This window comes from Mytilus trossulus, chromosome 3, assembly GCF_036588685.1.
Source record: "Mytilus trossulus isolate FHL-02 chromosome 3, PNRI_Mtr1.1.1.hap1, whole genome shotgun sequence".
Taxonomy (NCBI): Eukaryota; Metazoa; Mollusca; class Bivalvia; order Mytilida; family Mytilidae; genus Mytilus; species Mytilus trossulus.
Window position 1 is genome coordinate 84,085,410 of NC_086375.1, and position 16,045 is coordinate 84,101,454.

The 16,045-nt window shown below is 32.7% G+C and overlaps 1 protein-coding gene across 2 annotated transcripts; it reads left to right on the plus strand.

The window, feature by feature from the left end:
* The first annotated feature begins 1,670 nt into the window (after nucleotides 1-1,670).
* Nucleotides 1,671-12,846, plus strand: LOC134712672 (guanylate cyclase soluble subunit beta-2-like). Of its 2 annotated transcripts, XM_063574429.1 has the most exons (13): nucleotides 1,671-2,048; nucleotides 2,831-2,904; nucleotides 4,959-5,053; nucleotides 5,636-5,899; nucleotides 6,626-6,840; nucleotides 7,177-7,621; nucleotides 8,178-8,334; nucleotides 8,802-9,031; nucleotides 10,138-10,286; nucleotides 10,639-10,785; nucleotides 11,304-11,458; nucleotides 11,724-11,893; nucleotides 12,385-12,846. In XM_063574429.1, exons 1-13 carry the CDS (start codon nucleotides 2,046-2,048, stop codon nucleotides 12,432-12,434), a joined length of 2,154 nt encoding a protein of 717 aa, XP_063430499.1. In that variant the 5' UTR covers nucleotides 1,671-2,045; the 3' UTR covers nucleotides 12,435-12,846. The 2 variants fall into 2 exon arrangements, with proteins under 2 accessions (XP_063430499.1, XP_063430500.1); XM_063574430.1 differs by lacking the exons at nucleotides 1,671-2,048; nucleotides 2,831-2,904; nucleotides 4,959-5,053; nucleotides 5,636-5,899 and adding an exon at nucleotides 5,924-5,939.
* Nucleotides 12,847-16,045: the final 3,199 nt, after the last annotated feature.

Here is a 16,045-nt window from a genome sequence, read left to right on the forward strand (position 1 = left end):
AGTCTTACAATATGCACTCCTATTATATGCAATGTATGAACAAAATAAAGATTAAACAAGCTAGCAGTAGATTAAAGGACTGTGTGTATTTGATAAAACTGTAAAAAGTCTTTTGGGCTTAGTATTCCTATGAGGCATGGTTGTATGCACCATTTTAAATAAAGCTGTCAGCAGTGGGGCTATATATGTAACTTAGGTGCCATGACACATGATTTAATCCACAATTTCACAGAATTTGTACAACTGTGTGAGATTGATGTAGGTGATTCAGGTGTGGTTTATAATACTTGTTTACACTAACACTATTTAGTGATCGAGTACCATGAGTACAATGTACGGTTACAAGTACATTCAATTTGATAGATTAATTAATAATTTTTAGGCTAGGCAAGTACATGAAAACCATGTTTTTTCCACATAATTTCTACGAACAATTTAAGATAAAAAAAATATGGTGAAAAAAATGTCGGGGGTAAATATTTCCACTATATTACATGACTATTGGACTCATTGAATTATCAGAATTCACGAAACATTACATTGATTGTGTAAACTTACTTAAGAACAATACTGTATTTAAGTCCAAATGACCGTTTGATGATAGCTTCGACGGTTTACTTTGATTTTTTTCAGAATTTGATGCGTCAAATGAAAAATGTCACAAAAACCAAAGATGCACACAATTTTTATGTACTTTGTTTAGGGCAGCTGCCGAAGCCCGACTCCGGGTACGGAATTTTCTCGCTGGAATGAAGGGCGCATCTCTTAATGATTTTTGCACGTAAATGTAATGGTAATGCGCAGCAAACATAATGCACCTGTGCTGAAGGCCTATCTGCCCTTTGACCGGGTTGCCAAGTTGTCTCTTTGACACATTCTCCGTTTCCACTCTCAATTTTAATAAAAGTTTTTTCATATTATAATGACATTTGGGTTAACATCATGAATAAATAAACACATGCCTTTGTTAAATAGGATACAAGACCATGCCTTTTCATAACTTTCTCCTTCGAAGAAATGAAGAAACAATCGTTTCGAGCGAATCTGATCGAGGAATGGTTTTACCGAAAAATATTTCCTGTGCACTTAAACGATCGTACATGTACATGTATAATGATTGCTTTTAAAAAAACATTCGCTGTATCAACTCCAATAAAGCGAATAATCCTTGACAGATTTTGCTGGTATTTTTCATGTCACGGTCTGTCTAAAAGCAGGAGCCGCGCCAGTATAGTTGTTGGTTAAATTTAGATCTTTTGTATACTTGAGACCATGACTATTGTATAGCCACCTCTCTGTTGGTGAAAAGGGTAGTCCTACACAATTTATACATGTTTTTTGTGTCGTTTAGTTGCCTTCTCATTTACGTGTTCCCCAATTCTACCTTTATCCATGTTTATTTACTATATCCTCTAACAGTTTATATGTACCATGTATAACTATTTATTTTCAATTAAAACTAAGGCAGCATATCAATAAATGGAAACCAATATCTAATTTACATTCCAAACTACAAAAGTTAATGAAGGCATTATGTACTTTGAAATGTAACACAACAAACAGCGGCGTTTGTAAGGTCATATTAACTTTAAACAATTTACTGAACATGTTATACATGATTTTTCTAATAAAAGTTTATTTGGACGTAATTGTTATAAAGTTGGAAGTATATGCAACTTATCACCAAGGGACGGGTGTTAAATCTATTTCCAACGAGTCGCCATTATTCAATGCTTCAGTTCACACTCCCCCCTCTATTGTGATGTAAACGACATTTATATAGCAACGGGTTTATTATCTCAAATATGTATTATTTGCTCCAATAGTATAAACTTAACAATAAAATATAAATGGACATTAAAGTTATATTGATCTCCATCTATAATTGAGGGTGACAAAAGGTATTACTAAGGACACTCCAGTTTGTAATAAAGAATTTGTACATTTAATGTGTTAAGTAGAATTATCTCTGCCTTCACTCTAGATCATACAAACAAATATGTTGAAACGTTTCTGCAGTTTGTGAGAAAGGACAAAACAGCAACATGGTAAGATTCGTATTTTTGTCGCCTTTTTTCCTCATTTTTACATTTTAAATAGTTGTATTTGTGTAGAAACAAGATTATCTTACTATACAAATCCTTGATAGAAAAAAGTAAAAACACAAAAATACCGAACTCCGAGGAAAATTCAAAAAGGAAAATCAAAAATCAAAAGGCAAAATCAAAAGTCCAAACACATCAAACGAATGGGTAACAACTGTCATATTCCTGACTTGTTATGTAAATGTAAAGTAAATGTTTTGATGAAGATATTGAAACGAGAATCACTGTTCAATGCGGATTCTTGTAGCTACTTTTGTTTGATTTTTTTTCAATGACAGGAGAAGGAAAAATGTAATTCAATTATTTGTTACGAAAAGAATTACCGATAGGACAGTATATATATATATATATATATATATGAGGAATACTCAATTTAAACCAAATTATTATTTGACCTTTCTTTTTTTTCTTTTTACTTGGCTATAAAATGTGATCTAAAGGGCGATACGACACTCCATTCGACACTCCATTCGTTTGATGTGTTTGAGCTTTTGATTTTGCCGTTCCATTACGGCTCTTTCCATTTTGAATTTTCCTCGGAGTTCGGTATTTTTGTTATTTTACATTGATTCTTTTAATTTGGGTATTTTTTTGTTTTTTTTTAGGATGTTTTAAATCGCCAATTTAGCCTAATCGTCTCGGTCGGATTGACATCAAACCTGCATACTAAGGCTAGAATGACAGTTAAAATCAATCTTATGTGTGACACTTTTATCTGATTTCAGTTTGGTCACCTGAATGTATTCATCAAGAAGTTTGTCACAGAACGACACGGACAACAGTCATGGAGTTCTATCATGTAAGAGTGATTTCTTAAGCGATAATGGTTTCTGTGTATAATGTATTTATGTCAGAATCACCATGGCTTTCTTATGTGCATATTAATCAGGTGACAACGTTGTCCAACCATAAATAAAATATAATGAAGTATATGTAACACCAAGCCACGGGCGGATCAAGGGGAAGGGTTCCGGGGGGGTTGGAACCCCCTTTTTTGACGATCAATGCATCTGAATGGGAACATATGTTTGGACCCCCCCTCTTTTGTCCTTGGTTGGGACCCCCTTTTAAAATGGCTGGATCCGCCCCTGCAACACAACAACACTACCAAACAAGTAAAGATGGCTACATGTCTTATACACAAAACATATGCGTATATCTGGCGCTAAGTTTCAAATACTACTGAGATACTCGTAGACAAGTTGGGATTGAATTTCCCAAACATATGAAATCAAAATAAAATCTCAAAACTTTTTAATTATAAACGAAATTCAAAAGATTTACTAAAGAGGTTCCTGAGACATTAACATGCGCTGAAATTAAAATATTCCTAATTCTCCTAGGACAACATGTTTTCATAGATAGTTAATACATTCATAGAACAACAGGAAGTTCACTTTATGTCTTGCAGGGAACAGTGTACTGTTAACAACGATTTTGGTCATCGTCTTTTTTTTCTATAATTTAATTATAATATTTTCCTAAAACATGCAATTTTAATATCGCTCCATCGAATGTTGTGTACAATATTCGGAAAGGTAATTGGGTTGATATAGGTGGGACAGTATACGCTTTTCTTAGACCACAGTGTTTTGGTTTTTCGTATTATGAATATATTGACTATGTGATAAAATATACGTCTTTTGATGTTTACATGTTCCAATAAATCAAATGATTGCACACATAATTAATAGCTACACACTTCATATTGAAATTATGACAAGTTAATATGGCAAGTTTTTAAACTTCTTCTATTATATTTAGTAGATTAGACACTAAGTCCGTTCTGCTTATATGTAAGTGACTTCAGGCTCGGATCCAGTAAATTAAAAAAAGGGGGGAGTTGAGGTTCCAGAACACAGAGCAAAATAAATCCCTGAATGAGGTTGACCTTTGGCCTGTACCATTTGTTTGTGTTGTTGTCTTTCCACCTTCGAATTATGGTGTGTGAATGTTCTTCGTATTTATTTACACATCTAAAATGTTATAGTTAAAAAAAGAATAACTGTTACCAATACGTAGAAAAGAAACAGAAGATATCAAGAGGCACTATAAAAATGATAAGTTGGTGAAAATTGAGGGGGGGAAAGAGTATACCATGACCAACAAGTACACGGATGTCCCACTCGCACTATCATTTTACATGTTCAGTGGACCGATATATTGGGGTCAATTTCTTAAATTTGGCATCAAAATTAGAAAGATCATATCATAGGGAACATGTGTACTAAGTTTCAAGTGGATTGGACTTCAACTTCATCAAAAACTACCTTGACCAAAAACTTTAACCAAAACTTTAACCTGAGTTTCGCACTATCCTTTTCTTTGTTCAGTGGACCATGAAATTGGGGTCAATACTTTAATTTGGCATTAAAATAAGAAAGATCATATCATAGAGAACACGTGTAAAAAGTTTCAAGTTGGTTTGTTTAGTGGACCGTGAAATTGGGTTCAAAACTTTAATTTGGCATAAAAATTAAAAAGATCATATCATGGGGAACATGTGTACTAAGTTTCAGGTTGATTGGACTTTAACTTCATCAAAAAACTACCTTGACCAAAAACGTTAACCTGAAGCGGGCCAAACGGACGGACGAACGAACGGACGAACGTACGGACGGAAGGACGCACAGACCAGAAAACATAATGCCCCTCTACTATCGTAGGTGGGGCTTAAAAACAGTAAGTTTATTTAGTGATGTCAAAATCATCAGAAGACGGAAATGTTGCTTTGACATTTCATATAAAACAATTATAAAAACGTTAACATTATGTTGTGGTGACTGGTGTTTGCAAAATAACAACGAACAGAGTCTAAAATAACCAACTTTCATCTCAAAAAATATTTTGCAGAAAAGGATTAAACCATTCAGGGAACTTCTCTGAAAAAGACCAACATGACGATGAGCTGACACAAAGATTGATTAATTTGTCGGTTTCACATCTCAGTAAGTAACTATTTTGTTTCATTCCGTTCACATTGCTGATATATAGAAAATAAAAACTCGTCAGTACATTGAAACATAGACTGACAGATACCAAGACGCCATCCTTTCGTTTCATATATTTTTCAAAGCCTGTATTTCGACAGCCATATTTTAAAACCAGCAGAAGTCCCACTATGCCATTGGTCAGTTTCATAGCTGTAGTGACTGAAATTAAAAATGACTTTCGTATTGATTTGTTGGAACATTCCACTACAAACTTATTCTAACTCCAGTCTGATACTTTCGATGTAAATGGTCTGGACACGTGCTGTTTTAATTTATAAGAAATTGAAAATCTAGGCTTGCCTCAAAATTGACATTTGTTATGGTTACTTCGCAATATATACACATGTAGATGGCATTCATGCATGGGCACATGTTTAACTGTAAATGTTTTTTTTTTATCCTCGATATGTAATGCAGTAGCAAAATACATCATATTATTAATATTTTAGAATTCCTTATCTAAATGTTTTATCCTATGTTCAGGTTTTTTTTGCAATTGTTCTGAATATTATAAAAGTTGAAACATTGATTTTGTAGATTTCAAACGAGAAGCATTCTTAGTTTTGATTGGCGAATACATTTTACATTACTTCACACGATTTGGGTATGATGAATTAATTCGACTTCTGGGAGGTAATATCCTGGAATTTGTGCAGAATTTGGATTCCATACAGAACTATCTGAGGGATGATTATCAGGATGTAATAGCACCTTCCTTCCATTGTGATGAAGACTCGGTGTCTGATAGAATGATACTTCATTTCTTTTCACATAGACCTGGATACCATCCATTGGTCAGAGGTGAGGCAAATAGTGTAAGGGTACCACCCATTGGTCAGAGGTGAGGCAAATAGTGTAATATTTCTGTGGTGAATGCCGAATACTAGTACCCGTTTTCTCTTACATATATTGTAACCACACTATTATATCTTCGTGTGTTTTAGAACGTTTTAGTGGTGCTCAGTGTTTTATTCAATCGCTTATTTATATATTAGAATTTAAATAGGGTTTGAATATTTTAGCTAGACGTAAAAATGAAAATGAAGACGGGGAATGTTCGCTTTATTATCTATATAAGTGACGATTTAAAGGCATAAAACATTAAAATGAAAGGTTTGTTTTATTAACAAAATGTTATTGTTTGACCGTTTTCCATGTGAACGTCGTTAATTTTTACCCAAAATAAAAACGGCATGGAAAAATGACATTATCTCAACCGTTCAGTGATGAAATGATGCTTCAAAACAAAACAAAATATCTTACCAAGTGTGGTTCTATGAATACAAATCTACATATGTGGCTACCGAAGCACTTTATGGGTCTACCTCATCAGGAAAGCTGATACCCCTAAACAAAAATGGCAATGATGTATAAGTACTTGAATACGTAAAGGGACCTATCCCCCCTAATAATTTAATGTTTCTATTCAGTAACGGTATATATTTTGTTTACATCTGTGCACTTATGCACCTGTCGTTTTCTTAACCCAAACACATTCTGAATAAATAACCTGAATATATTTTCTAGGTTTTATCACGGAAGTAGCCAAAGTTTTATATAAGATGGAACTCTCCATTACCATAATTTCCATATCAAACGAGTCAGTGGCCGATGAGTACGGACATCGTGAGCACGTGATATTCAACATTGTAGCAAAAAGGATTGCAGAAACGCCGGACGATTTAACACCAACATTTGTTGCGCAAACTAAGAAACATGGAGAAAGACAAATACATAAGGAGGTACTTAATAACCATTACAAAACTATTGTTTCTGTTGCTTTTTTAGCCTAAATATTATTTTTTCCTTGTACCATCTTTTTCCAGCAGGTTTGCAGTGAAGTATGGTCAAACTTTTAAAGTAGTAAAAATCATATTTTTTTTTGAATATTATGAATTGAAAAACAAAGTACTAGAATAACACGCTAATTATTTACAGTTAAACAGTTATCCCTTCTAATACGAACACTGCAGCGTCATGATCAGCATCACGAAACGATGATAATCATGACAAATTTGACTTGTTGCACACAAAAATCTTTTCTCATATGTATTAAGAAGCAAATTATGTTTACATAGGATGTGGATGCTGTCAAAGAAAAACTAGATCAAATCAGAAGAGAATTTGGAGAGGAAGCGTTACCACTGGCTAAATTCCGCAGTGCCAAGGCAAAATGGCGGGCGATCGCACGTATTACATTGTTAAGTAGAGGCTTTGTTCCAAATTACCCGGAACAAAATTTCATCAACCCTAGAATGTTCATTGAAGTCTTTCCATACCATCTGATTTTGAATGAGGAAATGAAAGTCATCCAGTCTGGAATCAAGATTCAGCAGATGATGCCATTAATCAGAAGTAGTCGGACAGCAGAAGTACAGTTGTTCTTCAGTCTACTCTACCCCAGGCACACAGACTTCACATATGAAAACGTTAAGAAGTTTATCATGTGTCCATTTGTATTGGAATTCAAGAGAGATAAGTTGGTAAAAGATTGGAAAAAACGTCCACTTTTGTCACTCAAAGGTAATTTTAAGGAGACCAAGAAATCACACCGAAATAAAGTTCTTCAAAGAAAACAGCTAAATTTCACGTCATCGTTCTCATAACTTAAAGAATAGAAAGAACCAGATCAAAATACAATACAAATACATTGCTGCAAATGATGATACTTAACATTATAGACATACGATGCATCATATATTCCATGTCCATATATAGGCAAAGCTGGCCGAAGAATAAATAAGATAAAGGCAATGATACAAATTATATGGTTGTCTGAATGGGAAACAAACAAAGACACTGACAAGTTTTCATGGTAAAAGTACCGATAAACTAATAAAAAAAATCCGCCTGATGCTAAACAAGTTATTCAAAATTCCTTCAGCTTCATAAGAAATCAAAATATATCTATTAAACTATTTGCCGTTACAAATATTGTTATTCTTTCAACAAACATTTTCAAACCAATTTAGTATTTAAAAAAAATAAAAATGCGACTTATGGTAATATCTTGATACGTAAATCTTAATAAGTATAAGTGTAATTAAAATAAATTCCCAAGAATCCCTTTTATTTCCAGGTCAGATGTATCTGCTTCGTGATAGAGGCTACTATTTCTTTATTTGCACTCCCACCATAAGATGTTGGTACGACCTGGAGGAAAGAGAAATGCGTTTGGCTGATATACCAATGTGGGACGCTACCAGGGATTTCCTCTTGACAGACTTGGCATACAGGTCAGTATCATTTTATATTCACGTGTACTTGTCTCTAAATTTTGTATCAGACAATGATACATCTTTCTATAAAGATATAAGTGAACGAAAATGGAGAGACAAGTAACTGTTGATATATATTTTTGTTTATCATCATCAAGAAATATTTACTTTTTTTCTGTTCTGAAATAAAGAAGAAGAAAACGTCAATGATAGGAAAAGAACATCAAGACAAGAAGGTCTGTTTTATGTCTTATCAATAATAAGGAGTTGTGATATGCTCGATTTTACAACTATCCACTAAGACCAAGGGACACGTATGTGAAAAAATAAAGGTATGACCTTCCACAACGAGCAAAACACAAGTTTGACTAATGAATAAACTTTATTGGAATTACTAATGACAAAGTTTTGTTTAAAAACTTATATACAATGTATGATGGTAATGCAACATTAAATTTTCATTTTGTCTTATTTTATGTTGACAGAATTGGAACGGGACAAAACTACACAAATTCATTCTCATTCAATGATAATACCGATGCATTGGGTTCTCTAAGTCAACGTATAGATGACAAAAAGACGGATTCCAACGAAAAGTGGAATATCCTGATGAAAGAACTAAACAACGAGAAACAAAGAAACCAATCCTTGTACAGCTCGTTTCTACCGAGACACTCGGCAGCGATACTTAGCCAAGGTCAAATGCCAAAAGGAGGTATGTATTTTATAGTGTTCAACATGGCGTGTGTGTTCAGTTGAATGAAACGTTTTGGTAAGTAAGTGGACTCAGCATACCGGTATATTGTATCAACTGTTTATATCTGTAGGACTCTGAACCGTGAGGGTACTCCGAACCGCAATGGTCACGCTGAGGTGCTATGGTTTGACGCTGAATTGCTTTTTCTTTATTACGATGAAGTGCGATGAAACTATTGCCTAAGACTTGCGGTGAAGTTCAGTATTGGCTGAAATTTTGTTTTATCAGTATTGGCTGAAATTTTGTTTTATATGCTCAACAAAAGTGGTTGAAAATAATATGCTTTTCCATTAAATATAAAATTCTATACAGGAGTCAATTATACAAGTACGTGATCATGCAAACAACATTCCACACGGATAATAGCATCGATGGGATACCGGGACGCATTTTCTGATGGTCAACAATCACTTATCTTGTCTTCGGATTCCATAGATATATTTAGTGACAAATGCCTTGAACATAACAAAACCTGCAAAATGACAAAATGATAGACACGGACATTTTGTGATATATATGTGAATTACAAAGGCTTATTAACTTCGTTCTTTATCTGGCTCTTTTAATTTTATTTATTCGAGCGCCAGACTCACTGATGAGTCTTTTGTAGACAAGACGCGCGTCTGGCGAATACATAGAATTTCAATCCTGGTATCTATGATGAGTTTATTCATGTGTGATTTATGCTAGAATTTCAAAAGCGAACACGTGTGAACTATGCTAGAATGACCAAGACGGATACATGAGAACTATGCCAGAATGGAAAATGGCGGATACGTGTGATCTCTGCCAGAATGACAAAAGCGAACACGTGTGATCTATGCCAGAATGAAAAAGGCTTTTATGTGAGATCTATATGCTGGTATGACAATGACGAACATGTAGGGATCTAGTCGGACTGACTTAACGGACGTTCTAAAGCTCTGGCAGAGTAAGCATTCCTGTTTCTTGTGTTAAAGCGCTTAAAACTGTCAATATTCAACATTTAATAATGCAGACTAAAAGTTCTGAAATGATGGATTCTGTCATCCTACAATAAATGAACATGACTTTATTTATTTCAGATTATTATCCTGATGTGACAGCATTGTTCTGTGATATTGTACATTTCCTACAGATTGTTGGAAGTTCTAAACCCATCGAAATTGTCAATTTCATCAACTGTCTGTATTCCAGATTCGATAGAGTCACTAAGATTCACGATACTTACAGGGTAAATAAATCACTAAGATTCACGATACTTACAGGGTAAATAAATCACTAAGATTCACGATACTTACAGGGTAAATAAGTCACTATGATGTTAACTTTATTTAATAGAATTGACAGATGCATTGAGATGATAATAAAATTTAACAACATACCATTTCATTCAAAATAGTAAAGAAAGTTGCCGATAAATCTAAATGAGCGTATTTGTTTAACATTTCCACCAGCTTCTTTAATTATATTTTTTAAATAGTTTATAGTTTTCTTTTCTAATTCTGATTGTTGAATCTTTTTGTTTCAACAATAACAAATACTTGTTGATTTGTATTGTAAGCCTTATTGTCTTTTCTTGTTAGGTTGAATCGATTGGTGATGCTTATTTTGTTGTCTCTGGTGTACCAGACAAAGTACACAACCATGCAGAAAGAATAGCTAACACAGCTCTAGGAATGATGTTCACATCACAAGAAGTGGCCTCGCCAGTCAATGGTGAAAATGTTCAGGTAACGTCATTTCACTAGAAAGTGGTGAAAAGTGTTTTGTATAATAGTTAATTGAGGTTAAGGTCAGTCGTAAATAGTTTGCTTTGATGTCCAGTTGACTGTCGGCACTTGAAACATTTCATCAATATCAGACGTGACTGTTTTGTTAATGTAAATTTGTATTGAAAAGAGAAAGAGAATACCAAGGATGCAAATAAAAAGTGTGAGTCCAATACAAACTCATGTGATACGGAAGAGTAAACAGTCCTGTTTCACCTATTTTGTGGCAACATTTCATAAAAAAAACCAATTGTCCAGTAGTCAAATACTGGCTTGGAGATTTGAATAATTATATATTGAATAAAAACTAAATATTTAAAAAACAATACTCCTAGTGATCAGGTTGGTTGTCATCGTGCAAAACCACCATATAAGAAAACATAGAACTCCCTTTTGTCATAAGACACTGTCACCCATCCAAAAAAACTATCCACACTCATCTGTGTCCACACTTGTTATACATTGAAATATGTTTTCAGATTAGAATTGGGGTACACACAGGTTCTGTTGTCGGTGGCGTGTTTGGAACAAAGATTCCAAGATATATAGTTCTCGGTGAAACTGCTGTTGTTGCTTCTAAAATGGAAAGTCATGGTGAACCAGGAAAGATCCACATCACTCCATCTACATACAGGTAATTTCTCTTTTAATGTTGCATTTACAAAAGAAATTACAAATTGACTGTTCTTTACATAGTCTGCGGTTTGCAAATATGTGAGAATTTAACTTTATTGTAATTGGCTGGAATTTATTTTAGAGACAAAAAGGCGTTTGATAAACACTGTAATTTACATATGCAATAAAGCTCTCACGATTAGAGAACAAATTAGATATGATATATGTATGTGTGTCTGTTTGAACAATAAAACTCTCAACAATAAAAAATGTACTTTCTACAGAGCATTGAAAGGCAAAGGATATTCCCTGGAAGAAAGGGGAAAGATTGAATTACGTGGATATGGAACACTTGGGACATACTACCTGGTCGGAAACGAAAATGCTTCAATAGAGGACATAGCAGGACGAACTAAACAAGAGGTATCATACATAAATGAAGGAAAAGAGAAAGGTAAGATTTAGGTAAAATAAGAAACATCCACAAAATGTGAATTTTATTATCATATTTATTTTCAAAAAACTCAGATTGTTATTTTTAAAGTACCCGTGTATAAAGGCACTAATTGAAATTTGTTCGTCAAGTTTAATTTGCAAATTCATTTCGTCGTGTAATTTTGCTAGATTCAGCAAATTTGTATTCTTCCAAGAACGTTGTTGTAAGCAGATACATATAACAGAGACATCTATATGTTTATGTTGTTAGTAACTCGGTTACCGTTTACCGAAAACAAATCAGATCAACTCGAAAGTTATTTTTTGTTGGGATGTTATTGGACACCTCACTGTGAGTCTTCGAAAAATAACCAATATCATTGAGACTATTTAGTGAACTGTAATGATGTATGGGCAATTAGTTTTTTTACAATTAGGACTATTAATATTGGTAAACGATATAATGCATAGTATATATATATGTTCTCTTTTGTCTTTCATTTTAACTAGGAACTAGACCCATTGCAGATGAAAGTGAAGTTATTACATTTAACTACTGAGCAGTTACATGACAGACAAAGGACTTTAAATGTAAAAAATACATTTGTTCATGTATCTGCATAACTTACATTTTAAGATTTTAAGACCAATACTATCTTCATCACTGGACTTTTTGTAGATAAAATAAATTAAAATGTTAAGCTGAGTGAAGTTTTGTAAAGAGATGTTCGGTAAAATATAAGAGTGGAACCCATTTTAACAATGGATATGTTATATTGCTAGTATATTTATTGTAGAACTATACCATAATCATAAAACTGTACAAATTGTAAACTTATTATATACTGTATTTTTTTTAAACCCGAAACTTTTTTGGGGATCAAAATAATCTTTGTCATGCCTTTTTTATTAGGATGTCCTGCAATATTTATGGATTTCAAAGAATTATGGACTTAAACTGCAAATCTCTTCTACATATATATATATATATATATACCACTAAAAAAGTAAAATTTTAATTATATTTGTAAATACTAAAATTTAGGTTTTGTGTTGTATATTTAAATTTATTGTTGTTCTAAGATTTTATAATTGTGATTTTGAATTAAGTCTGTGATACTATTACTATATTAAAGTTCATTAAAATGTGTAGTTTTTTGTGTTTTGCATTGATTCAATACATTAATAAAACTGGGATATAAAACTTTGAAGATGTGGTATGATTGCCAATGATACAACTATCAAACAAGAGTTCAAATGAAGTGGATATAAGAAATTATAGGCAACAGTACGGTGTTTAACAATGTGAAAACCCTATACAGTATAATCTGCTATAAAAAAAAACCTGTCATGAAAAATGTGAAACAATTCAAACGAGAAAATCAACCAACAAATGTATGACTAAACAGTTTACGAAAACAAGACTGTTGACACAAACAAACAGCAACCACTACAGACACATACATAATATGGTGAGGAGTCAACATGTTTACTCATCCTTGCTACTATCATAGGATAAGAGTTTAGCAGCACAACATAACATCAAACTGTAAAAAAATCAGTACCCATTTGCTTTACTCAAAAGATCGGTTTAAGGCACAAAAACAACTAACAGAATAATTATAACAATGTAAACAATACACCGGAATAAGAGTATTCGCAGTTACTGAAAGCTATGATAAAGCCAATTACAACAAATAAATATCTCATGTTTTCCAAGACAAAAGGATCAATCATTATACACCCAAAGGATTTGGCGTAAAGGCGTGATGAACAGTATATATGAAAAACGCAATTCAAAGTGTTTCATCTTTAAACAACTGTAGTACAATCAGTATTTGTTGATTTTAAATGTATATGTCGTCGTAAAGGTAGATCACAAGTATATTTTTTGAGCCAGATTTTTTTTATAATTTCCAAAAATGAAGATTTTACTATGCTCTTTTCAAAAATTTATTAAAAAGTATGGGTCACCGTGCTATTTTTCAAGCTATGAGTCGTTGAAAATTGCCAAAATTTGGTTAGTTTGTTCATGAAAAAACACATTAGTGTGCATAACAAATATTCTATGAGATAGAATTTTGAAATAAATTTTGAGAAGAAAGGTTTAATTATATGTTTTAAGAAAATATAAAGATACATGGTGTCACGGAGCTTGTTTTCTTGCTACAAGTAAAAATAAAAAATTTCCCTATTAGCCCAGTATAAATTTTCTACTAAAAGAAGTTATCTCCCCTTAAATGGCTCGTTTGAAAAAATGATTTTTAAACCCCAAAAATTGATATTTGTTAAAATATTTTGTATAATACAATTAATTAACAATTTTTATTCAAGTAGAAAACACATTCTAACCATTGACTTGCAAATCTGTCTCCAAATTTGCAGATCTAGGCAAATAACTAGACCGATTTTGTTCTGTGATTGTACAATCCAAGATGGCGGTATACCATGAATCTACCTTATATTTACATCTGTGAATAAACACTCTAACTCTTGGTTGTTATCTTAAGCATTAAATCATTAAAAGTTTCAGCAGTTTCAACATGGTCTCTAAAATCATCATAAGGAGGACATCTTAATAAAACTTGCGATTCTTCTTCAATAAAATCATCACATAAAAAAAAATGGCACAATCTGTTTTCTGAAATTATATTTTCGTTTCTCCCAGTTTCAATCCTTAGTGGGTCTACACCACATCTTGATTTGTCGAAAGCACTTACATATAGATCAGTGAGTAAAACAGCAAACAAAATATTGACATGTTTATACGGTATATTTTTGACATTTATAAATAGTTTAACAATATAATCAGTGTCCATATGTCAGGACAGTAAATAACTTTAAAATCATCAAATTATAAATAAACAGTATCGACAGGAAGTAGGATAACTACTTAACATAACCTTATTTTTTTTGGTGCAGGACATTTTAGCGAAAAAGTTAAAACTGCTAGCTGAGGAGACATTTAAGCGCACATATGTCTGCCCATTTCTACGCCGGAGTAATCCATAAACCGTTTTTCTCGATAGCTCATATCAGTAAAAAAAACCTTATATGGTTAAATAATACTCTTGAAACTGAAACCATTAACAGTCATTTATGCTGGCATTAATTTTTAAGCTGTTTTGCATTTACAATTCGGTTAAGCATGGAAAAAATGTTGTTGAAACAACACGAAATTCAACAAAAGCAATTATATGATGGTTTGCTTGATACTTTTATTAAATAAAAAGCAACAACACACATATAAATAAGAAGTATCGATGAAGCTACTACACAATGTAGGCAAGATGATGGGAGAATTAAGGAACAGTTCCTATCGCAATTATATAAACAGTATCGTACAGGGACAATACCAAATGCCATCACGTATGTTTATAAATTCATGCATGCAATCATGATACTATATACATCTATAAATCAGTGCACTAAATGTCCTCCTCAACATCAATCATTTACGGACCATTGATTCAAGATTATAACAATACTGTCACTAGTTGGTTCCGTTCACTACTAACTTATGGATCTTTCAAATGTTTTTAATTATAGACATAAAGACATTGCCCACATTCTTTATGTGCCTATACTCGAAGTCATGGACCGGCTGTAATTCATTGGTTGTCTCTGGTTGGTGATTGTCATATTTTCATATTATTCCGTCTGTTATTTCTGGTAAATAGTTGTCCATTTGGTAATCATATCATATCTGCTCAATTCATTTGAAATAGTTGGCTTTAACTATAATTGGTACTCGTATATCCGTACTTTGCGTCTTTGTTCTTATATTAATGTTATTTGTATTTGTGAATCGTATCAATATGTTAGACCATTTCCCAACTGATATTCACGGTTTGTTCTTGTTATGTATTCATGGTATTGTTTATACACCGCTTTAATAAATAATAAATAATAAATAATTATTTTATTATAGTGTCACATATCTGATCAGACAATATATATATACAACAGTTCATAATACAAACAGAGATCAAATATCCAGCCTTAGAATAGACTTATGAGACACTTTAGAACACATCAGACAACTGTACATTTATATAAAAAATAAAATGAACATTTCTTTATAAAATTTAAAAATAATTACTGGTTTATCACATTAAGTAAACTGCTTTTAAAATATTTACTAGTATCTGTCTAGCTCAGTCGGTTAGAT